This window comes from Caretta caretta, chromosome 24 (genome assembly GCF_965140235.1).
Source record: "Caretta caretta isolate rCarCar2 chromosome 24, rCarCar1.hap1, whole genome shotgun sequence".
NCBI classification, from domain to species: Eukaryota; Metazoa; Chordata; order Testudines; family Cheloniidae; genus Caretta; species Caretta caretta.
In genome coordinates, this window is record NC_134229.1 from 11347664 (window position 1) to 11371968 (window position 24305).

Sequence of the window (24305 nt, forward strand, 5' to 3'; positions counted from 1 at the left end):
AGCATTCAGGGGGCAGGTTACACCCGCAGGGCACGCGCCAGGTCTGCTGCCCCTGGAAATCAGCGCGGGGGCTGCACCACCGTCGCCCCGGCCCCCGGGCAAACAGCGCTGACGCCGCCACGGGGCTGGGGGCCCGCGAGACATGGAGCGGGGCTGGGTCACCTGCCTGCCGGGGTTAACGGGCGCGGCATCAAGCCCAGCGACCTGCCCGGGGCTCGGAGCGGGGCCTGAGCGGGGAGCAGAACCCAGGCGTCCCGGCTCCCAGCGCCTCCCGGCCCCGCTCCAGGGAGACGCGCAACGGCCCGCAACGGGCGGGGACCGACCCCCGCGGCTGCCAGGAGCCCCGGCTGGGGGGTCGAACGGTCGCTGGGAGACGAGACCCCGCCCCGCGGGAGCGTAAGTAGGGCGGGGCACGTGCCTTGTGCGTCTGAGGTCACTTCCGGACCTTGGGGCGTTTCGGAATGGCGGCCTCTTTGTTGAGGTGACATCTAGGAGCGGGGGGAGCAATGGGGGCGGGGGAGGCTGGCGACCTGGAGAGAGTGAGGGGGGAGGCTGGAGACCTGGAGAGTGTGAGGGGCGCTCGGGGGGGGCGGGGTGGGGAGGCTGGAGACCTGGAGAATGTGAGGGGCGCTCGGGGGGGGCGGGGTGGGGAGGCTGGAGACCTGGAGAGTGTGAGGGGCGCTCGGGGGGGGGCGGGGTGGGGAGGCTGGAGACCTGGAGAGTGTGAGGGGCGCTCGGGGGGCGGGGAGGCTGGAGACCTGGAGAGAGTGAGGGGGGAGGCTGGAGACCTGGAGAGAGTGAGGGGCGCTCGGGGGGGGCGGGGTGGGGAGGCTGGAGACCTGGAGAATGTGAGGGGCGCAAGGGGGGCGGGGAGGCTGGAGACCTGGAGAGAGTGAGGGGCGCTCGGGGGGGGCGGGGTGGGGAGGCTGGAGACCTGGAGAGTGTGAGGGGCGCAAGGGGGGCGGGGAGGCTGGAGACCTGGAGAGAGTGAGGGGCGCTCGGGGTGGGGAGGCTGGAGACCTGGAGAATGTGAGGGGCGCAAGGGGGGCGGGGAGGCTGGAGACCTGGAGAGAGTGAGGGGCGCTCGGGGGGGGGAGGCTGGAGACCTGGAGAGTGTGAGGGGCGCTCGGGGGGGGGGAGGCTGGAGACCTGGAGAGTGTGAGGGGCGCTCGGGGGGCGGGGAGGCTGGAGACCTGGAGAGTGTGAGGGGCGCTCGGGGGGCGGGGAGGCTGGAGACCTGGAGAGTGTGAGGGGCGCTCGGGGGGCGGGGAGGCTGGAGACCTGGAGAGAGTGAGGGGCGCTCGGGGGGCGATGCGATGCGATGCGATGTGGGGAGGGGGGAGAGGAAGGGGTGGCCTGGGGGAGATGGCGGGTGGGCCGGTGGCTGCCTGTGATGTGGCTGCGCTTCTACTGTTGGAGAGCTCGGGGCAGCGCTGGGAGCCTGCCCCTGGCTTCTCCCTGTCACCTACGGTGGTGCTGCACCTGGCCAAGTCAATGGCCTCCGTGACCTGCAGTGAAGCCTGACCAACTCCCGCTGCCATGGAGAGATTGTGATAGTCTTGTCTTAAAAACAGAGCCCTGGAAGGGCAGGGAATTCTGCAGTGTTAATAAGCAAAAGATCCTGAAGGTCCCTAAACAGCATCATCAGTTCCCCTCACTGGTGCGGCATAGGGAGGGCTCAGATAGACAGACATTTATGGTCACGTTGCACTGTCTAATGGATCTAAGCTGCCCATGCCTGAGTAGACTGACCCTGCATCTTAGAACTGTGAGTCCGGGCTTGTGTCGACACAAACGTTGTGCAGCTTTAACTGTACTAGTGTAGGCAATGTGGTGTGAACTGCCCCAGTGTGACACATTTATACCGGTGTAACTTATCCCCATACAGGAAGGGGAATAACTCGTCCCCGTATAAGAGAGAGAAGGTGGGTGAGATGATAACTTTTCCTGGACCAGCTCTACTGGTGAGAGAGAGGACCTTTGGAGTGTATAGAGAGCTCTTTTTCAGGCTTCACCCGCCTTGGTCCCAGGATATTAGGTCCCAGTATAAGATATCTTTATATGAGTATAACTTCATCCCCACTAGGGGTTGGACCAGTATAATTATTTTGGCCTTTTTCATTGGTCATAAATTAGGAAAAAAACAAATACCCAACAGTCCCTGCAAAAGACAAGCACTTTTCCTCATTCAGATCGCCTTTAAATGTATCACAGCATAGTAGTAACCAGCACAGGGTAGGTAGCTGAACAACAGGTATATCTGTGACTGGTTTCTCATTTATTGCCATTGCTGCAGTCACTGTGTGGCAGAATGATGACGTACCTTTGTCAGTGTCATATGGAATGGGTAAAGCCCTACCAAATTCTTGGTCCATTTTGGTCAATTTTACGGTCGTAGGATTTTAAAAATTGTAAATGTCATGATTTCAGATATTTAAATTTGAAATTTTATGGTGGTGTAACTGTAGGGGTCCTGCCCCTATAGGTGCTGTGTGTGTGTTTTTTTTCTTCAAAAGTTATTGGGGGGTCGTGGTATTGCCACCCTTACTTTTGCGCAGCTACTGGCAGTGGTGCTGCCTTCAGAGCTTGGTGGCCGGAGAGTGGCTGCTACTGGCTGGGAGTAGAAGTAAGGATGGAATGGTATGGTATGGCATAGCCACCTTACTTCTGTGCTGCTGCCTTCAGAGCTGGGCCCTTGGCCAGCAGCCGCCAATCTCCGGCTGCCTAGCTCTGAAGGCAGCAGCACAGAAATAAGCGTGGCAATACTGCGACCCCCCCCCCTCAACCCCCTTTTGGATCAGAACCCTCAGTTTGAGAAATGCTGGTCTCCCCCATGAAATCTGTGTAGTATAGAGTAAAAGTACACAAAAGACCAGATTTCATGGTCCATGACACGTTCTTCATGGCTGTGAATTTGGTACGGTCCTAGGAATGGGTTTTTGATGTTCGTATGGGTTCTAGTAGACAGGAGTTCTGGTTTTCTCTAACAGACAAAGGTTGATCTCACCGTAGTCTGTGGCTGTATCTCAATATGTTGCTGTTGAGTAAAGGAATATTGTGTCCAGTTTTGATGTCCCTGCTTGAGAAAGGCTGTTGAAAATTTGGAAAAAATTCAAAGAAGAGCCACAAGAGTGATCTGAGTGCTGGAAAGCTTGCCTTATAGTAGAAGACTAAAGGATTTTAGTCTGTTTAGTTTATTGGAGAGAAGGTTAAGAGGTGACTTGAGCATGGTCTAGAACTCTTCTTCAGCTATCCCGCGATGCAATGATGATGTCTGCCAAAGGTGTTCATTGATGGGGTTTTTAAGTGGCTGAGGAGCCTGATTCGTGCCCTGCATATTTTCCCACAGAAGTGACAGGTGAAATCTTGGAGGAGATATAGTTGTTGCCTGGAGTGTTGTGCCCTTTCTTTCCTCCTTTGTCGCTTCTCTGTCTCATGAGCAAGTCTGTTCTCAAAGTGGGCTGTGGCTTGGTGTATAGTTTGTTGCCTCTGGGTTCAAGTCCTCCCAGTTTGTTGGATCTATGCCTCCCTTTTTAAGGTGTACTTTCAGTATGTCCTTGAAGTTCTTCTGCTTCCCTCCATGATCCCTTCTTCTCTGGCTTAACTGAGAGAAGAGTAGTTGCTTTGGGAGACAAGTGTCAGGCATATGTACACAGTGACCAGCCCAGCAGAGTTGATGTTTCATGACCTGTGCTTCTACGCTGCTGATGTTGGCTGCAGAGAGAATGCTGATGTTAGTGTGTCGGTCTTTCCAGCTGATCCTGAGAATCCTCCTGAGGCAGCGCTGCTGGAACCACTCCATCTGCTTGAGATGTTGTTTGTAGGTTACCCAGGTCTCTGATCCATAGAGAAGGGTGGGGGTGACAACTGCCTTGTAAACCAAGATCTTGGTACCTGTTTGTAGATCCCTATAATTGAAGACTCGTTTGAGTAGTCTTCCAAAGAATGTGCTAGCACAGCGGATCTTGTATTCAATTTCTGTGTCAATGCTGGCTGTTTGGGAGAAGTGGCTGCCAGGGTATGGAAAATGGTCCACTTTTTCCAGGGATTCTCTGCTAATGGTGATTTGTGGAGTACGAAGAGTAGTTTGTGCAGGTGAGGGCTGGTAGAATACCTTGGTTTTCCTGGTATTAAGAGAGAGACCCAAGCTGTAATAGGAATCTGCAAAAAGATTTAGGGTGCTTTGCAGGTCCACCTCTGTGTCATCCTTCCACACACAATCATCTGCATACTGAATCAGTGATGCCAATTCTTGGGATCTTTAAATTTTGTTTGGAGACGTAGGAGTTTGAGGAGTTGGCCATTCATATGATACTCAATCCCGATTCCGTCAGGAAAGCCATCGCAGGTGAGACTCAGGATCATGGCAGGGTAAATGGAGAAGAGTATTGGAGCAATGACACAGCCCTGCTTGACACCAGTGCGAATGATGAATGGTTTGGTCTCTGAGCCGTTGCACAGAATGGTGGCAGTCATCCCATCATAGAGTAGTCTGATGGAAATAATTTTCTATGCACAGCCAAACCTACACAGCACCATCCATAGGGCAACATGATTGATAGAGTCAAAGGCCTTGGTTAGGTTGATGAATGCCATGAGTAGTTCCTGGTGTTGCTCTCTGCATTTCTCCTGAATCTGTCATGCCACAAAGATCATGTTGGTTGTGCCTCAGGATGGCTTGAAGCCACACTGTGGTTCGGGGAGGAGTTCCTCGGCAAGGGGGAGGACGTGGTTTAATAGGATCCGGGCAAAGATCTGCCCTGTGACGGAGAGGAGGGCAATACCTCTGTAGTTCCTGTACAAAGATTTGTCCCCTTTCTTGAATATTGTAACAATGTTGGCATTAAAGTCATGTGGAATTTCTTCACAGGTCCAGATTTTGTCAAGGAATTGGCAAAGTTTGTGCTGGGGCATTGTTCTACCAGCTTTAAAAACCTCAGCTGGGATGCTGTCTGGGCCTGGTGATTATTTTTATCTGGGTGATGGCATACTGTAATTCCTCAGAGGATGGGAAACTCTCTAACTTACCTGACAATATCATTGACATTCAAGAGCACTGTGAATAGTATGTTTAAGTTGATCCCAGTGCATGTGCTGAAACTATAGGGTATTCCACTCATCGGCACCAAGACTGGTTTGACAAAAACAACAAGGAAATCGTAGCATTAATTCAGCAGAAAAGAAATGCATTCTGTAACTGGCAAAATGATTCCTCTAACCAACGAAAATATGAGGCCTATCATCTGCTCAAAGCCAAAGTCCAAAGGAGGCTACATGACATCAAAAACAGGTGGTGGCAAGAGAAGGTCCTCTGAGATCCAGGGTTTTGTAGACCAGGATGACATGAGAAGCTTCTTTCAAGCAACAAAAGCTCTATATGGGCCAAGCTCCAAAGGCCCAACCCCCTTACATTCCCAGGATGGCTCCACCCTCCTCAAGGACAATGCAGCAATCAAACAATGCTGGAAGGAGCACTTTGAGAGCCACTAAACTGTGAATCCATGGTCTCTGAAGACACCATTGAGTTCATTCCACAACACACAGCAGTGGAATACCTTGCTGATTCCCCCATCTTCTGAGGTCTATAACTACCAGTGCAGGGAGAAGATGTACTATTAGAGGGCTCTTTATTCTCCCTCTTGAGTTACTTATACACTTTTTCTTACTGCAATCGAGGTTAACAAAGGTGGTGTTTTTTTCTAGATATTTTCTTACCTTTTTTGTTTTAAAAGACAGTTTAGGCTTGGTGTGGTGTGGATGGAAAGAAACATGCTGGCTTGGGTGGAAAGCTTTCTGAGGTGTGCATAGATTCAATTCCGGTCACAGAAGCCACAGGCAGCTGTAAGTGAGCAGCCAAGGTCTGATTCATCATTTCCTTGCACTTTGCATAGTAGATTACACTCCTGTCATTCTGATTTTTTTTGGTGGCATTCTAAACTCACTGTGCAGCACTTTGAAACAATTCCACAAAGTGTAGGACAATGGTAAATTGGCCCCTGGATGTGCATAGACTAAGCCCAGACATTAAAGTAGAAGCAACTTGTCCATGCATGTATTTATTGTGACATTTGTGTTGGATTACATGGGTGCATTTTAATGTGCTCTCTGATGACTGTCTCTGTACATATGCTAAGGCTAACATACCCTCTTCCCCTGCTGATAAATAAATTTTCTAACTGGCTTTCTGTCTGCATCCCCCAAAACTGTCGGATGCACTCCTAATTTTTTTTATCCATGGTACATATATGACCCCAATTATTGTAATGTCTGAGCACTTCACAATCTTTAATGTGTTTATCCTCAACCTCCTGTGAGGCAAGGTAGAGCTGTTATCCCCTTTATTCAGATGGGGACCTAAGGCACAGAAACTGCATGACTTGCCCAAGGTCATACAGGGAGTCTGTGGCAGAGTAGGGAATCCTGAATCCCTGCTTGCTTCCTAATGTCTGGATCCTCCTTCCTCCCCTCATTGCAGAATTGTCAGATTTGTTTAGCTGTGTTCCTTATTCAGTTTGCCTCCAGCTTACAGAAAAATCTTCCACTGACAGAAGTTGGAGAGAGATGAGGGGAGGAATCTGGCCATGCGGGAAGCCCCCAGCCTAAACGTGTGTTGTGGTAGTATTTGCTGTTGTCATTACCATAGCTCCGTAATGAAAGACACTGCAGACAACTGCATTGGGAACCGAGCATGGAGCAACCGTAAACTAGATTAACCCAGACAGTACTTATATTAATAGGGGGCAGTGAATTGATCTTGGGAGACAGGCGGTTCTGAATTGCTAATGCTGGCTCTGCCAGCTAACTCACAGTATGACCGTGGTCGAGTCATTGAACGAATGTGTGTTCTTTCCCTTCTTTGTTATTTTATTTTGAATTGCAGGAAAGCCTAGGGGCCCCAGGCATGGACCATGGCCCTGTTGTGCTAGGTGCTGTACAAACACAATAAAAAGAAGGTCCCTGCACTAAAGACTAAGCAAATTGTAAAACAAGGCTGATCCTCGGAGTGCAGAGCCATCAGTCCGGTCGTTTTGTATACTCGGTCTCTTTTTTTTTTTTTTTTTTTTAAATCTGTTGTCTTCTGCCATCTGTGTAGACTGTGTCCAGGAGCCAGAGCTTCGATTTATGTAAATATTTATAGCTTAGTTGAGGTCAATGGAGCTATGATGCCCTGTTGAGGGTCTGGCCCCCAGGTGTTTTTACCGCTGTGTCCTCAGGTCTGCTGGCGGATGGTTAAAAATGCCAGTGCTGTGTTTACCAACTGGTGTTAATGAAACAGTGGGAGATTTCCTGAGATGCTGGAGCAGATGCAGTCTGCATGCATCTGAGGGTTAATGTATGTTTGTCAGTGTGCTGTAGATGAAAGTACAGAGTGTTGTTATACACTTAATTCTAATCATGTCACCAGGAAATGAAGTGCTGTCTTTTGTGCCTTGTCCTTGACAGTAACTGAGGAGAGAGAGTGGATGCTGTAGATTCCAACCCACATCTGCAAACTCTTGAGCTGTGGCTGGATTGGAGGCCTGGCTCTGCCCCTCTTGCTGGAGAAATGCCCTTGAATGTCAGTCACAATTACTGCAATTGATCTGTAGAGAATGGCTCCCACTGCTTTGGGGACCATAAAAACCTTATTTATCTCCCACCTCCAATGTTGATGTGCCTGAAATACTGTGTGCGTTGGGCCATGACATTGACCTGCCTTCTTGCTAACACTCAGAGAATAACGAATGGCAAGGGTGAAACAATATAATGAAAAAGAGCTTTTAGGAGGAAAGCTGGTGATCTCTTTATTTCAGAGGCTTGAAGAGTTGTAGTCTGAACCAGCTCTTTTCATACTGCTTGGCAGGCATGCCTTTCTGGGACATTTACCATCCAGTCCTGATAATTACTTCTCCTGAGGGTGAAGAATGGCGTGCATCAGCCTCGCTGTTAGTGCAGAGTACTGTTGATGCCTGTCTTATTAGCAAGGTACTACAGCTCAGTATGGTAATTACAGGGTATCATAAAGAGAGAACTCTTAGTTAAACTCTCCAAACTCTGCCCAACAGCTAGGCTCAGCATTACAAATGTTAAAAATAATTCCTCCTCTCCCAGATTCACTCTTAAAACATCAGGCATTGCACTGTGGTCTCCTCTGCTCCTGGTTATAAAAATGCCCCTGTATTGTGTGCATTTTCCCCTTTCTGTGTCTATCCGACATTCACAGAGCTCTTTCCGTCTTCTTTTTTGCAGACATGTGGGTCAGCGTTGCCTGTGGACTCGGCTCAGCCCCAGCCTTTCTATGCGACAGTGAGTTTTTGAGGTTTTATTGAGAGTAAAGGGATTAATTCCTTTCTCCCTAAGGGATCCCTTCTAAGACTTCACTGCGTGTGCATGTTCTACCTGCTTATTAATTCTGACCATTCAGATATCTGGCAGGTGCCATGTTTTGGCAGGGTATTTACTATGTCATTACATGATAAATATGTGGCTAGTTAAATAACCTGCAGGTGTTTCTTTTGTGGGGTAATAATTGTGTCCTGGAATAAAATAAACTCCTGGGTGGAGGCTGGGGTGTGTTTTAGTCCTGGGCTTGTCTGTTATTGAATGCGTCAATGATGAATATGTACAGACACAGCTGGATTAGAATAGTGTAACTGGAATAAAAGCAGGCTCACTTTAGAAGGCGCTTTGGGACAGCATTGATCGGGATTTGCATGCCGCACAGGTGCACCAGTATGTTGCATCCCTGCGCTTTGCTCATCACTGCTGTCATTCTGTGTAAGCTGCGGTGCAGTGTACACAGTAACTTTATACCTAACAAAGGTACGATTAACAGAAACCCTCCTGTGCTCCATGCAAGCTGCACAGCTGGGCTCGGTGGGAGGTGGGGGAAGCTGTTGTTTTTTGTTTTCTTTTTGCTAAATTGGGCTGTAAGAGTAATTGCTGAGTTATCTCAGGAACATGAAATTACAAGGTCTTTCTTTGGTACAATGTGCAATTACCATGGCAGTAAAGGGCAGATTGCATGGTATCAGCATTATATAATGTTATCAGATAGCTAATAGTCACACTCGACTGTGGATGGTGCTTTTCAAGTTGGGAGAGCTAGGGAAATCAGTATGGAACTGAGCACAGCACTGTCTCGCCACCCTAAGTTTTATTATGAAATGCTTAGAGCTGCCCCTGACTCTCTCACCTCCTGTTTTTCGAGAGATCCATGCTGCATTACTGCAGTCGAGACCAGCAGAGGTGCTTGAGCTGGCAGCTTTTGTGAGGGGTTCTAGTTTGGAACTCTCCCTCCACCCACAAGTCCACCAGGGCCCAGTTTTGTTACCCTTCCAAACACATTGCGAAGCCTATTTTTCCCCTTTTGGTTAAGGCTGTTGAGGAGGGTGGGTTGACGTGGCTATATGTATGGGCACTCCTTGTTAAAGTTGTAATTTTGAAGTTGTGGGCTTGGTGCCCAGACCACTGGATGGCACCTATAGATGGATTTAATAATTTTAATAAATAAATACTCCTCTGAGCAGGGAACGGAGGAGATGAGTTCATGTCAGTAGCCTGCTTCCCTGGCATCGCCATTCTCACTTATGGCCTCACTGCACCTTCCTTGGGCTTCATGCAGACCTGATGTCATGTTTATTCCGTCCTTTAGTTCTTTTTCTAGGTGCTGACTTGCAGGGCAGCTATGAGCTGGCCCCATTTTCAGAACTGTGCCCATGGTTCAGGTAACTTTCCTGTTTCAGGATAAAACTGCAAAGAGCAAAAAGCTGCTCAGTGGAAGGGGCATTGTGTGTGGACTGTTTGACTTGTGCTGATGTGGAGATGGGTGAGCAGTGTCCCATGGGATGTACCAGTCCTGCAAGGTGAAATGCCCCTCTAGTGTTGCTCTGTGGACCTGGTACAGCCCTGCTTAGACAGTGATGTTCCACGGGCACAGGGTAACTCTGAGTCACTTAATTCTGTTGCTCTTCCTTTTACTTCTCTGATTTCCTGCCTCTCCTTTTGTTCCAGCGTGGTCCCCATGGGAACAGCAGCGAAGGAGGAGATGGCTCAATTTTGCGATAAAAACACCCAGTCAAACCGTCCCATGTCCCCTCATATCACCATCTACAAGTAAGAACTCCAGAGGCTTCTGCATCTCTGGGGGTTACATCCCAGAGTCTGGCAAAGAGCTTAACCCTCATCATCTTCCCCTTCATTGGAAAGAACTCTGTATGTTCCCTTTAGTCATCAGGGAGCACCTGCCTTGTGGTTAAGGAAGAGAAGTGGGAGACCTGGGTGTATTTCTAGCTCAGTCATAGACATTCTGAGACCTTGAGCAGCAGAGTGTTACTTTCCCACCTGTGACAGTTTCTTCATCTCTGCAATGGTAATAATGAAACTGCCCCACCTCAAGGGGTGGTGAGCCCTAGTTAATGTCTTCAGAACCCTCTGACGTCCTCAATGGAAGGCGCTAGACTGGGTCAAAGGATTATTCCCCCAAAAACCTTGAGTCCAAAGGGTGTTGGTGACCTGAGGCACAGGAAGGGATCATGTGAAGCCACCAGAGCACACCACCTCAGTGATCTGATTCTCTTGTGGTGAATTTCCTGTTGTGTTGGGATTTTTCTCATTTCTGTATATGTGTCTGGGAGCCTGAATCCTGGCCTGTCCCTCTGAATTGACGGCAGTGTTGCACTCTCCCCCCCAGCCTCCCTCCTAGCAAACATGGGCTTTCTCCCTCCCAGGATTCCTGCCAGTGGGGTTTGTCATTCCTGAGCCACCCCTGCAAATTCCCCACCCATTTTCCTTTCCTTCTGGCTAGATTCCTTGAATAATTCTGACTGCAGAAATACACAGCCAGCAGCACAGAGCTGTCTGGGAACAGATCGGTCATGCCTCTGCCTCTGTGCCCCTTCTCAACAGGTTTATGTGAGTTCCCAGTGCCCAGCCAGTCCTTCATCCTCACATTACCTCAAGCCTCTCTCTAGATAACCTCACCTCTAGCATGCTTCAGACACCCCAGATGTGTTGTTTGCATATCACCCACACTCGAGGAGTGGCTCATGTTTCTGACGAGGTCTATTGTTTTGCAGGTGGTCTCTGCCCATGTTGATGTCCATCGCCCACCGTGGCACTGGTGTTGCAATGAGTGCAGGTGTGTGATTCTCTGCCTCAGGTACCTTTGGGAGTAGACGGGCTGTGGTCAGTATCAGTATAGAGAGCTTTAATTCGCAGTCACTAATTCTGATACAACTTGACTTTTATTCTGTTGATTACCTTCTCTCTCCTTGCCCTCAAGGCAAGGAGTTGGAATGTCTCAGCTGTAGTTGCCATAGCTGGGATCTGTAATGGGCTGTACTGACTGCACAAATAAATACCCATTGCTCCTAATCTCATTTTTTTTCCTTCTGCAAGCTGTATCTTGCCACATACACTGGTAGAGCCCTGCGCGGATAGACAATTTATATACGCGGATATCTGCGGAGTTGCAGGGCTCTAGTGACGATGAGCGAGACCAGCAGGGACTTGGCCAGTGACTGGGTCAGGAACTGCAGCGGCGAAAGCAGCATGTTGAGCCACTGCTCCCAGAAGGCAGTATCCAGCCCAGGCAGATCCTCTGGTGTGGCTGTACCGCCCCCAGCCCTGATCATTAGGGTAAGCACAAGGCTTACTGGCAGCTGTCCCTGGTCATGCTAGTGTGTGCAAGTAGCTTGCACGCTCCTGTCCCTTCCACCAGCAGTGCGGGTCTCCTGTCTGGGAGCATGCGAGCTGCTTGCACACACTAGTGGGACGAGGGATAGCTGCCGGTGGGACCAGGGATAGCTGCTGGTGAGCCTGGTGCCCACCCCAGTGGGCAGGGCTGGGGTGGTACAGCCTCCACCTTGGAGCTGCCCTGGCTGGTCGCTGGCTCCTGCAGGTAGCAGCCCGACATGCTGCTGCTTTCACTGCTGCAGTTCAGGGCCTGGTCACTGGCCATGGTCCTGCTGGTCTCGCTCGTTGTCGCTAGAGCCCTGCAGCTCCGCGGATATCCACTTTGTATCTGCGGATATAAACTGTGTATCCGTGCAGGGCCCTATACACCAGTGTCCAGACTCCTGTATGTTGTCAGACCCGGTGCCCTGCACGTGTGTGCCATATGTAAGTAGTACCCTTCCTGGGAAAGTCAAGGAGGCAGCATTTTCTCTTGGTTAGAGCATGGGGGACTGGGAGTTGGAAAACCTGCATTCTGGTCTGAAATCTGCCACTCCCTTGCCTGAAATCGCAGAGCAAGTGACTTACCCTCCCAGGGCTTCACTTTTTGTCTGTGGGGACTGACTCACTCTTGTGGCTCTCACATGGGGTGCAATAGTTTAAATGCAAAGTGGTGTTCGCTTTCGCTTTGCCATGGCTTCCTGTTAAAGGGCCGCTGCCCCAAGCAAGAACCCCTGTCTGAGGAAGCCACTCATCAGGTATGAATTGAAAGAGCAAGTTCAGATTCAAATGGGTTTTCTAAGCTTTCTGCAGGTATTTATTATTTGTATTACTGTAGTGCCTTGGAGCCTTAGTCATGGATCAAGATCCTATTGGTGTAGGTCCTATATAGACATAGCAGCTGCCTCCCAGTTAGGGCCCCCTACAGAAACCCTGATAATGCACACTGGGTGGGGGAGTAGGTGGCACCAGGATTGGGGCCACTAAACCATGTCCAGACAGATAATTTGATCTTGTGCCATTTAACCAAAACACTAATGTTGAAACCTTAACCGTCTTTCTGACCCTCATTCTCCTAAGGCCTTTCCCTCTTTTTTTGTGACTCAGTACCAAATTTAACTCTGGTCTTTGTGGTGTGCTGCTGTGGGAGCAAAATGATCAGGAAGGAAAGGGAGAAAGTGAGGGGCTGATAAGGATAACTTCACCAGCCCTCCCCCTCTAACTCTTAAAGCTGGCCCTGGAACGTGGGGAATGTCTTTGGGGAGGTGCAACACCCGCCCCCCCCCCCCCCACACTTGATTTCCACAAGGTGGGTGGAATCTGAAATGAAATCCACAGCAAAGATGTGTCACAGGACCAGAAAACTCTCTGTTTTTGCCAGTGAGGGAGTTTAACTAAAGCTTATATAAAAATGGCACTAGAAACCTTGGTGCTGCTTCCAGATGGACTCATTAGACAGAGTTGCTTGTTTGAAGGGGGTCTAGTGTAGGTTGGGCCTCAAGGCTTGAACTGACCATATGCTCTCTGCCTCCCTCTTGGCTTTCACTGAGTTAAACCCCAGAATTGCTAATCTGTGCAGCTAGGCATTATTGTCTCCCAGTAGAAAAGCTGAAGGTCCAGCCAGGTGCCAGATGTCAGCAGCATGAGCCGCAGAGTCTGAATTCAGTTACTGAAATGAGTTACAATGAGCACAGCAGTGTTTAATCTGATGTGAGTGCTTGCTGCAGATCACTCTGTTATATCAGCGCAATTTATCTCCTTGCTGGATCTTGTGAGCCCAGCGGGTTTATTCCGTAGTGCCCTTTGAGTTAGCCCATGTGCCCTTCTCTGTAATACTATACCAGGAGGAGTGACACCACTGTGCCAGGCAGAGAGGTGGTTTGTCAACATGGCCCAAGCCTTGCGGTCCCGTTGGTCATCCTCCCCAGCCCAAAGCTACTGACTTCCCAGAGGGCTGGGAAATGCCTGCCCTTCTGTGCGGGGTGCTTGGCCAGCAGCCAGTGTGCTATCGAACCTGCTAGTTGTTGTTCAAGCTCTCAGAGTTGCCATTGCCTGTAAAAGAGGATTTATTACTCACTTGCAAAACGAGCCCTCCATTGACCTCTGCCATGGGAGCAGCAAGAGGCCTTCTCCCCAGGCCTTTAGAATCCAAAGGGTAACCCCACACTGGCTGCACTGTCTCACCAGACAGATGTGCAGCCAACAAAATGGAACGGAGCAGGGAGCTCTGCTTTCACTGGCCAGGCCAGCAATTACATGAGCACTTGATTCCTGCACTGTCTCAAGACAAACACAGAGGCCGTTGAAACCACGAATGGCTGAGCTGGGAAGCAGCAAGTTGGCTTAGAGGCACTGGCACTGCTGCTGATAGAGCTGCGTAAGCCCGCGTACCAGAGGAGAGCAGTCGGGCTCCACTGAGTCACGGCTTGGCTAGCTCTTCTCTCTTTCATCACTCCCGTTCTTTTGGCAGCACCATCTGTAAAAAGCCTCTTGGCCTAGAAATGACAGAAGCTGCCACCACTTCTCCAGCTAGGATGCTCACTTACGTCAAGCCGTCTCTTTGTGTGCCAGCCTCTTCACTGATGTCCGCACATGCCATTGGGCGGCTGGGCCTGGCTCCTGCTAAACTGTCTGTTTGGTTAGTGATTGGCGAGTGCATATTTTTGTCCTATTTTGGACTCTAGAGGACTTTCTGGTGGAGCTCCTCTCTTACAGTTCAGACCTTGAGGGGATCCTCTGAAACTTGCATTCCCAGATAGTTTGGCTTATGCTCTAAGGCCCCGATTCTGCAAATGCTTGAGCGTGTCACTGTGCTCTGAGGAATAGTCACTGGGGGCCACTTGCATGAGTCTGGTTACTCCCATACTTCAGTGTTGGCAGGACTGGGGCCAACAGTAAGGTTCTTAATAGTCTTGTTGACTTCAGGGGGTAATACTGTGGTAACAAAGTGACCTCACACCTTATATTCTGTTACTATTTATTTAGCAAAGCTGAGACTGTGACTGGAATTGTTCTTAAAGGCGTAAGTGTGTCAGAGCAAAAAGTGACCTCTTCTGCAATAATCACCTAAAAGTAACTCTCCTTCCATCTCCTCACTATGACATGCAGAATTGAAGGCCGCTCCCTGTGGGAGTTGTGCTGTACTGATACAGAGGAACCAGGAGAGTGGGAGAAGGAAGTTGGCTCATTTTGTGGAGAGTTAGCACTGGCTTTTCAGGCCTCAGGAATAGGAGTCCCTGGCTCTCAGCTGGGAAGTGCTGATTCTCTTGCAGAGCTTTCTCTTTCCTGACTTTCTCTTTCCTAACACTGGCAGCTGGTTTGACTTGTGGGTTCTTTCTTTTCCAGGGGTGTCTCTCTTTGGTCTGGCTGCCTTGATTCTCCCGGAACAGTTCCCCTATTACTTGGCATTTGTGAAGTCACTCAGCCTGGGGCCTGCTCTTATCTACTCTGCTAAGTTTGCCTTGGCTTTCCCCCTCACCTACCACACCTGGAACGGAATCCGACACCTTGTGAGTAGCCTTGATGGAGCTGCATGTATGTGTCTGTCTAAGGTGCAGGGGTTTGGGTGGGTATCTGGGGTAATACTTTCAGAAGTGCCTAAGTCCCATTTCCCAATGTGACTTAAGTCACTTTGGCACTCTTGAAAGTGTAACCTTTTGTTTAATATCCCCAGCTTGTAATGTCATTGTCCTGTGATGATGTGAGATCTTCCAAAATGACTGTTTTTCAGTGTCAATATCAGCTCACAATAGCCATGTTCTATTATATAGTAATATTATATTACATCTGTCTGTGATCTATTTTAGTCCCTTTATAGAAACCAGCCCTTAATATTTTCCCTGGGCTGAAACTTGGAAAACCGTCTCAGTGAAGGAGAACTTTGCAGATTTAAAAAACAGCTGAAGAGAATATTGGCTCCGCAATGTAGGAACAAGATGTGCTGCAGATAACGATTGTCTTGTGTTTCTGTAACTTCAAATATGTTTAGTTTTACAAAATCAAAATTGCAGAGGCAGCTGGCTCATAGTGTGACCTGATCCCTTCTGCTTTAGGGGAAGTGTGGCAAGTGTGGCTTCAGCACTTCAAACATGGATTTGTGCTGCATGCGTTGGGTGCCCACTGTGTTCTCATCTTGGTGGCATAAGTATTGATTCCCAGAGTTTGTATCTTTCATCATAAGCATCTGGTAATACCAGAAGCAAGAAACGCATCATGCACCTGGCAGAGCTGTCCCTGTAGTGATCAGTGGCACCCTGAGGAGTGAGGTGAGGGGGCTTTGTAAATCCCGCAGCTGGAGAGACTGGTTGACTCTGGTATGGCTGACACTCCTGCAAACATTGTTCATTTTGCAGCCTGCCAAGAATTCCAGATCAGATCTGCGAACATGAGGCCTGGCCCAGGGCTCCAGCATTGATCCAGCTGGCTGAGCCCCATTTGCTCATGGACTTGCTGTCAACCAAATAGAACAAGCCTTAACAATCATCTCATTAGGGCCTTTGAGTCAAATGTGGGTTGAAAGACTGTAACTGTGTATTTACATAAAAAAGGCAATGAAACTGCCTCCAAATCCATGTTAAAATAACCAGCAGTGCTGACAGCTGGCCAGGCTGATGGCTACATTGCACAAATGTGGGTCAGGGAACGGTTAATGCTTACATTGTTAGGTGTTGCATTTCCTTGAATAAATTGCAGTGCTGTGGTGGTGGTGTGGGGGAGTGGGTGTGTGTGTGCATGTGCGTGCGTGCGTATGCACTCCGGTCGCTCCACTGCTGGAGAGCTGGTTATTGTTGTGCCTGGGCCTACATTCAGCCCTGTTATCACAGCACTAGCAACATAAACCAAAAACGCTGCCAGCTTAGGCTGAAATTTCCAGCTCTCTCCACCCTTAACTTAGACTTTTAGTGCATTGGTACATATTCTGATCACGTGATAGCACCTGTATGTGATACGGAGCAGTCCTACATTGGCCAGGGCTAGCAGCAGACTGAATGACCAACTAGGTCCATGTCTGACACTGTGGTGATTGACTCAGACCCCGTATACAGAGGCACAATCAGAGAGATATTAAGACGATGAGGAAAATGACTCCTGAATGCTGCATTCCCTGTCTTTGAGGGGATGGGGCTGACTGCATGGGTGGCTGGGTTAGGTGCAGTGCTGCTCTCTGGTAAGATTCCCCACTGGAGAAGGGAGATGCCTCCTGTGACTGATTTTGGCTCTCCTGTGGAGCTCCTTGGCGTAATACTGAGTGGAGTCAGGAAGTTCCCATGTACAGAGGGACAGCTGAGGCACTGAGCGACTATTACATCCAGTGTTTTCTGGAGTGTGGACTAACTGTGGTTGAAAGAAAAGGAGTACTTGTGGCACCTTAGAGACTAACCAATTTATTTGAGCATGAGCTTTCGTGAGCTACAGCTCACTTCATCAGATGTATACTGTGGAAACCACGGTATACATCTGATGAAGTGAGCTGTAGCTCACGAAAGCTCATGCTCAAATAAATTGGTTAGTCTCTAAGGTGCCACAAGTACTCCTTTTCTTTTTGCGAATACAGACTAACACGGCTGTTCCTCTGAAAACTGTGGTTGCTCACTCTGAGACATCTGGGGCCTGATTTTTCCAGTGGTGTCTCCATTAGATTTTCGTTTAGAGCTGAGGCTACCTCACACCTTTGAAAACCAGGACATTCTTGGGTTGATCACCCAGCATCAGTGGATGCTTAGAAAGTTTAGGCCTAAGTAACTAGCACAAAGTCATACAGGTAGTCAGTGGCAGAACTGGGAACAGACAAGATGGTCTGCCTTGTCTGTTGCTGCCTGCCACCTCAGTGCATTACTGATGGCTAAGGCTAAGTTTTAGTCGGGTATTTTAAAGTCATGGGCAGTAAACAAAAATTCACAGCCAGTGACTTTTACTAACAATACCCGTGACTAAAACTTGGATGGGGAGGGGGCTTCCCAGGGGCCCAGCGAGTGCTGGGGTAGTGCGGGTGGCGGTGCCCTGCATGCTGCCTCTGCTGCCCCTGCAGCTCCCATTGGCCGCGGTTCCCCGCCAATGGGAACTGCGAAGCCAGTGCTCTGGGCGGAGGCCTCGCACAGAACTGCCTGGCCATACCTCTGCCTAGCAGCTGAGCGTGGGGGATGTCGCAGCTTCCGGGGAGCCCCCCAGGTAAGCGCCACCCAGAGCCTGTCACATGCCCCAACCCCCTGCCCCGTCCCACACCCAAACTCTTCTGGTGCTGCAGGGGTCAGTGGCCCGAGACTGCCCCAGCAGCGGCTGGTGCGGCTGGCGCAGGAGCTGCCTGAGCTGCCCCTGAGCCAGGTGCACTAGCCGCTGCAGAAGTCACAAAGGTCACGGAAAGCCACGGAATCCGTGACCTCTGTGACAAACTCGCAGACTTGCTGATCGCCAGTCAGAAACCAGCTGGAACCAGCTTTGCTGGGACAGGGTTTGTCATTTGTGTGATGAACGAGTCACTGTAGCTAACTCCACAGGGCATTATCAAAGGTTGTTCATTTCTGTTGGGTCATCTAGGCCATTCCCAGGATGATCCTGGGCAGCAGCATCTCTAATGCTCTGTCCAGTCTAAGTGCTGGGGCTCGCACTGCCCCTGTGTGCACCCTTCACCCTAGAGACTCCTACAGATCTTGTGATAGGCTCAACTGCCCCTTCCTCACTTGGGCAGTTCTGAGCACCCGACTGCAAATGGGAGGGAGTGCAGAGAACACACTACTCCAAGTGGGATCTCGACAGCTCCATAGTCAGAGGGGCTGTTCCCTTCTCTGGCTTGTTCTTTGCATATTTTCTGCAATGCACTGATGGCCCTGGCTTTGGAGGCCTGGCATGCCTGGGGTTCGGTTGCAGACTGTGTGAGTGCCCCCGTGTGATGCCCTGATTCTTTGCTGAGTGTGTCTCTGTTCTCTTTGTCTCTAGATGTGGGACATGGGAAAAGGATTTAAGATTCCCCAAGTCTACCAGTCTGGAGTCCTGGTCCTGGTCTTGACCCTGCTTTCCTCTGCTGGACTCGCAGCCATGTGAAGGCACCTCCCTCCTGAAGGCCCTCCCTTCTCCTACAAGGATTTGATTCATCTGGTGATCTGGTCCAGACAGAGCTCAGTGTGTATATGGGGGGAGGGCAGGAGGGACTAGAGACTCCTAGATAACTAATTGTTGAGGCAAGATGGTGCTTTCCCTCTTTGTAAAGCATGTGAATGATCAGAGTTTGCTTATCACTAGCCCTGAGTGATGTGCTGTCTCCAGCTATCCTAGCCCAGCGAGATCTCAGAACACCCTTCCAGAATGCCACCAGCAGGAGTCCCAGTCCAGGATGTTCAAGACTCTAGGTAGCCACAAGCAGCTGGTAACTGACAGCTGATTCACAGTTGAGTCTTATCCACCTAGAGCATGCTCAGAGGAGCTGCCTTTCTTAATTAATTGCTGTTCTTTCAAACTAACTCTGGTTCACTTGCTTTCTGCTCTGCCCTGAAGCTTGAGACAATACTGGCACTGTGTGCCCCCTCACTGGGCCTGAGGGGGGTTGGGGGAGGAGATGTGAGTGCCTCTAGCCTAGTGTATGTGTGTAGGCTCACATAAAAGACAACTCTCCCCATTGATGCTGGCGCTGGGTCTAGGGCAAGCACAGACTGAGCCGCCGACGCCAGCGCCCATGATGCTAGCAAGGGGAATAAGGAATTTGACGCTGTCCTGGGTAAAATGCCTAATTGCTGGAATCTGGCTTTCTGCTGCAGTCAGCATCCTGTGGGCTTTACAGTGGGGAGAGGGGCAGCCTGTAGTGGGCCCAGTGCTTGGGGGCTGGGCATGTTGAGTTCAAAGCGCTCTGTGCAGCAGCTCACAACTCTTCCAGCAGATGAAGGATAAGCACCCGTATATTTTTGGAGTCTTCAATCAAATGTTTTGTTTGTTTTTTTTTCCCTCTGAAAATAAATCTGTTCTTTGAACCTTTTGGATGACTGCCAGTGCCACGGTCTCCCTCTCACTGTGCACTGTCACTCCGGCACGTGTGTTTGTAACAGACCCACCCTTCCTGGTAAAGCAGGCTTGCTCTTTCACACCGCACGCTGGCAGCTGAGGAGTTGTTACAGATTTTCAAATGAGCTGCCACTTCGGCTTTTCAATAGACTCTAATGAAACATCTGAAATCTGAACAGACATATGGAGTATTTACCCTGAGAAGATGGAGTATGTCGTGTTCTCTTCAGAGAAGCAGCGCAGAGGTGTGTGATGTGACTTGGGAGTCAGGGCCCTTTAATTTCATGTTATGGAGCTCATAGTGACTGGCTGCCCCTTGGGTATGTAGTTGAGGAACCTGATACTGTGGGCCTGCACCCCATGGTCATTTACATTGATGTGAAATGCTCCTGCCTCAGTATGGTGGCATTTCAGACACAGTCTGTGCTCGCTTTGTGCTAGGGTAATGGCTGCCCCAGGTGCAGGCTGCTGGAGAGTCTGCTCAGGGGGCTAGAGATTGCTGTTAAAACCCAACGTGCTCCAGTAGTTGTGTTTACACTGTTCTGCTCTTCCAAGTGACTGTAAAAATGGCCCCTTCCTATTCAGGGGCTCTGCCTCCTCTATGGAGCAGTTGGAGCTGTTGACTCTACTGTCTGTAGGAGAGGTTTTCCTCCCCCTCCTGTCGATGTGGTGGAGCCAGCCTGGACTATCCTGAAACATGAATTCCTCTGTCTCCAGAGTGGCTCCAGGACCAGCAATAGCAGCACAAGGTTCCTCTCACACTGACCCACACAATGCTTCAGCTCTGGGTGCTTTGGTGTCCAGTGACAATTTGGCCTCGGAGAGTAACAGTGAGGTTATAACTCCCCTGACAGCTCTAGGCCCTAGTGTGGGTTGCCATTGGGTTAAGATGCATGTGGCTATAACCACACTAGTCAGTGCTGGTGACAGAGCAGTGTGGGGGGAGTGCCCTAAAACTGTCAGTGAAGGTACAGACCCAGAGAGGCAGTGGTGCATGGGCACCTCTCCCAGAGGAGGCAGAGAGATGATCCCTCTTCCCGTCCAATGTCATGGAGCCAGCAAACAGCGCTGCCTTTTGGTGGCTACCAGCTTTAGTCTTTCACTGGTAATTCCCCACCCCAAGTGAGCCAGGCGAGTAGTGACCAAGCAGAAGCATGGGCTGATCTGGAGGCCCCAGTGGTAAGGTCAGGGCCTGGTGCAAGTGGTGACTGGATAGAGGAGTGTCTGCTTAAAGTGCCCTGAAAAGCATTTATACAAGATGGGGTGTGGGCACCATGTCTGTGCTGGATCAGGGGGCCTAGCAGGGGATGAAAGGGTTTTTTTGCTTTTAGAAATATTAGCAGCCTCCAGTCTGCTTGTCTTGGTTTTTCTGGGGGATGTCTGTCCAGGAGTCTCAGGATGTCTATGAAGGGAGCACTAAAAGCCCTAGTTAAAAGGGAAGGGGTGGAGTCTTGCAAAGGCTTCCTTTATCCAAAGGGTTAGTCACTGATGTTAGATTCATAAATTCCAACGCCAGAAGGGACCACTGTGATCATCTTGTCTGACCCCTTGGATAACACAGGAGAGAAACGCCTCAAAATCAGTCGAAGAACAGAGCTTTTAGAAAAACGTCCAAACTTGATCTAAAAATTGTCCGTGAGGGAGAATCCACCCTGACCCTTGGTAAACTGTTCCAATGGTTAATTACTCTCACTGTTACAAATTGACACTTCTTTTCAGTCTGAACTTTTCTAGCTTCAACTTCCATCCACTGGATCGTGTTATACTTTTCTCTGATAGACTGAAGAGCTCATTATTAAATATTTGTTCCCCATTTAGATATTTAGAGACTTTGATCAAATCACCCCTTAACCATCTTTTTGTTAAGCTAAGTAGATTGGCCTCCTTGAGTCTATCACTGTAAGGCAGAAGTGGGCAAACTATGGCCCACAGGCCCCTCCTGCCCAGCCCCTGAGCTCCTGGTCGGGGGAGGCTAGCCCCTGGCCCCTCCCCTGCTGTCACCCCCTCCCCTGCAGCCTCAGCTCACTCTGCTGCCGGCGCAGTGCTCTGGGCGGTGGGGCTGTGAGCTCCTGGGGCAGCACAGCTGCCGAGCCCGGCCAGACCTGGTGCTCTGTGCTGCATGGTGGCAGCATGGCACGGCTGTAGTGCCGCCAGCCACCGGTGCTCCAGGCAGCGCAGTAAGGGGGCACGGAGCAGGGGGCAGGAGAGTTCGAGGTTGTGATCAGAGGGCGGGGGTGTGGATGGGAGTCAGGGCAGGAATGGGTTGAATGGGGGCTAGGGTCCCGGGGGGCAGTCAGGAAGGAGGAGGAGTTGGATGGGGTGGCAGGGGGCAGTCAGGGGACAGGGAGGAGGGGTGGTTGGATGGGCCAGGGGTCCTGCGGGGGATGTGTGTGGTGGGGATAGGATGTGGAGGCTGGGCCACAACCCCCTCTCCTAACCGGTCCTTCATACAATTTCTGAAACCCAATGAAGCTGGCTAGATTGTCGGGCTCAACGGGTAGTGATCAATGGCTCCATATCTAGTTGGCAGCCGGTATCAAGTGGAGTACCCCAAGGGTCGGTCCTGGGGCCGGTTTTGTTCAATATCTTCATAAATGATCTGGAGGATGGTGTGGATTGCACTCTCAGCAAATTTGCGGATGATACTAAACTGGGAGGAGTGGTAAATACGCTGGAGGGGAGGGATAGGATACAGAAAGACCTAGACAAATTGGAGGATTGGGCCAAAAGAAATCTGATGAGGTTCAATAAGGATAAGTGCAGGGTCCTGCACTTAGGACGGAAGAACCCAATGCACAGCTACAGACTAGGGACCGAATGGCTAGGCAGCAGTTCTGCGGAAAAGGACCTAGGGGTGACAGTGGACGAGAAGCTGGATATGAGTCAGCAGTGTGCCCTTGTTGCCAAGAAGGCCAATGGCATTTTGGGATGTATAAGTAGGGGCATAGCGAGCAGATCGAGGGACGTGATCGTTCCCCTCTATTCGACATTGGTGAGGCCTCATCTGGAGTACTGTGTCCAGTTTTGGGCCCCACACTTCAAGAAGGATGTGGATAAATTGGAGAGAGTCCAGCGAAGGGCAACAAAAATGATTAGGGGACTGGAACACATGAGTTATGAGGAGAGGCTGAGGGAGCTGGGATTGTTTAGCCTGCAGAAGAGAAGAATGAGGGGGGATTTGATAGCTGCTTTCAACTACCTGAAAGGGGGTTCCAAAGAGGATGGCTCTAGATTGTTCTCAATGGTAGCAGATGACAGAACGAGGAGTAATGGTCTCAAGTTGCAGTGGGGGAGGTTTAGATTGGATATTAGGAAAAACTTTTTCACTAAGAGGGTGGTGAAACACTGGAATGCGTTACCTAGGGAGGTGGTAGAATCTCCTTCCTTAGAGGTTTTTAAGCTCAGGCTTGACAAAGCCCTGGCTGGGATGATTTAACTGGGAATTAGTCCTGCTTTGAGCAGGGGGTTGGACTAGATGACCTTCAGGGGTCCCTTCCAACCCTGATATTCTATGATTCTATGAAGCCCTCAGGCCAAAAAGTTTGCCTGCCCCCTGCTGTAAGGCATGTTTTCTAATCCTTTAATTGTTCTCATAGCTTTCTAAACCCTCCCCAATTTATCAACATCCTTCTTGAATTCTGGACTTCACAACTGGACACAGTATTCCAACAGTCCAGTGCAGAGGTAAAATAACGCCTCTACTTCTACTCGAGATTCCCGTTGGAAGTGATCCAGAGATTCAGCTGATTATCCACCATGATCCTCCAATCTTTTCCAGTCAGTGCTTCCCAGGAGAGAGGCCCCTGTTGTGTAAGCATGACTGACATTCATTGTTCTTAGATGTATATGTTTACGTTTAGCCATGTTAAAATGCATATTATTTGCTTGCACCCAGTTTACCAGGTGACCTGTCTTCTTCATTACTTACCACTCCCCCGATTTTTGTATCATCTGCAAACTTTATCAGTGACGATTTTATGTTTTCTTCAAGTTTATTGAAACAAATGTTAAATAGCATAGGGCGGAAAACCAGTCCCTGCGGGATCCTACTAGAAACACCTGCGTGATGATTCCCAGTTTACAATTACAAAATTGCAAAACATAAAACAGCAAAAGCAAACACAGGAGTGTAACAGTCTGAACAAACCCTTCCTCCTGCCAGGTGTTCAGCTTTCTCTTCTGGCTCCTGCGATATCATCCTCACTGGTTCCTCATTCACCACAGAGGTCTCCAAGCCCAGAGAAAACCTGAATCTCCAAATTCAAAAATCAAGCGGGGACAAATATCTTTTTTTTAAAAAAAAGAGCTCTAGCCCTCCCCTCCACATCAGACAGTGTGTGTGTGGGGACGATGGACACAAACTCAATCCCACGTGCTTTGTAGCTGTATTCTGCAGCCATCCACTGATGGCAGCTCAGCAGGAGTTACCTTCTCTCAGAATGAAAATTGTATTTCAGCCCTTAAACCAATTTCATGTTGCAGTTGCTGAAATGACTTTTAATTGGAGTCCTCTTGATTTGAAATCAAGAGATTTGGCATATGCCAACTGTTATGTTTGGACTTTGCCATGCCTAATTACCTCTCACAAACGCTCCCGGTACCAAGTTGGCTTCAATGCAGAGAGATGGGAAGACATGCTCTGAGTTCTGGGGAATCAGGGC

The 24305-nt window shown here is 49.8% G+C and overlaps 1 protein-coding gene across 1 annotated transcript; it reads left to right on the forward strand.

Annotated features, from left to right (window-relative positions):
- The first annotated feature begins 398 nt into the window (after nucleotides 1–398).
- On the forward strand, nucleotides 399–19618 carry SDHC (succinate dehydrogenase complex subunit C). The gene is made up of 6 exons (XM_048828929.2): nucleotides 399–481; nucleotides 8230–8286; nucleotides 9994–10095; nucleotides 11058–11119; nucleotides 15001–15164; nucleotides 18589–19618. Exons 1-6 carry the CDS (start codon nucleotides 462–464, stop codon nucleotides 18691–18693), a joined length of 510 nt encoding a protein of 169 aa, XP_048684886.1. The 5' UTR covers nucleotides 399–461; the 3' UTR covers nucleotides 18694–19618.
- The last annotated feature ends 4687 nt before the right edge of the window (nucleotides 19619–24305 follow it).

Excerpts from the sequence above, each read along its gene's own strand:
- SDHC (XM_048828929.2), top strand. The coding sequence starts at position 462 with ATGGCGGCCTCTTTGTTGAG. Across the intron at positions 482-8,229 it reads ATGGCGGCCTCTTTGTTGAG|ACATGTGGGTCAGCGTTGCC; the intron begins GTGACATCTAGG and ends TCTTTTTTGCAG. Across the intron at positions 11,120-15,000 it reads TGGTGTTGCAATGAGTGCAG|GGGTGTCTCTCTTTGGTCTG; the intron begins GTGTGTGATTCT and ends TTTCTTTTCCAG.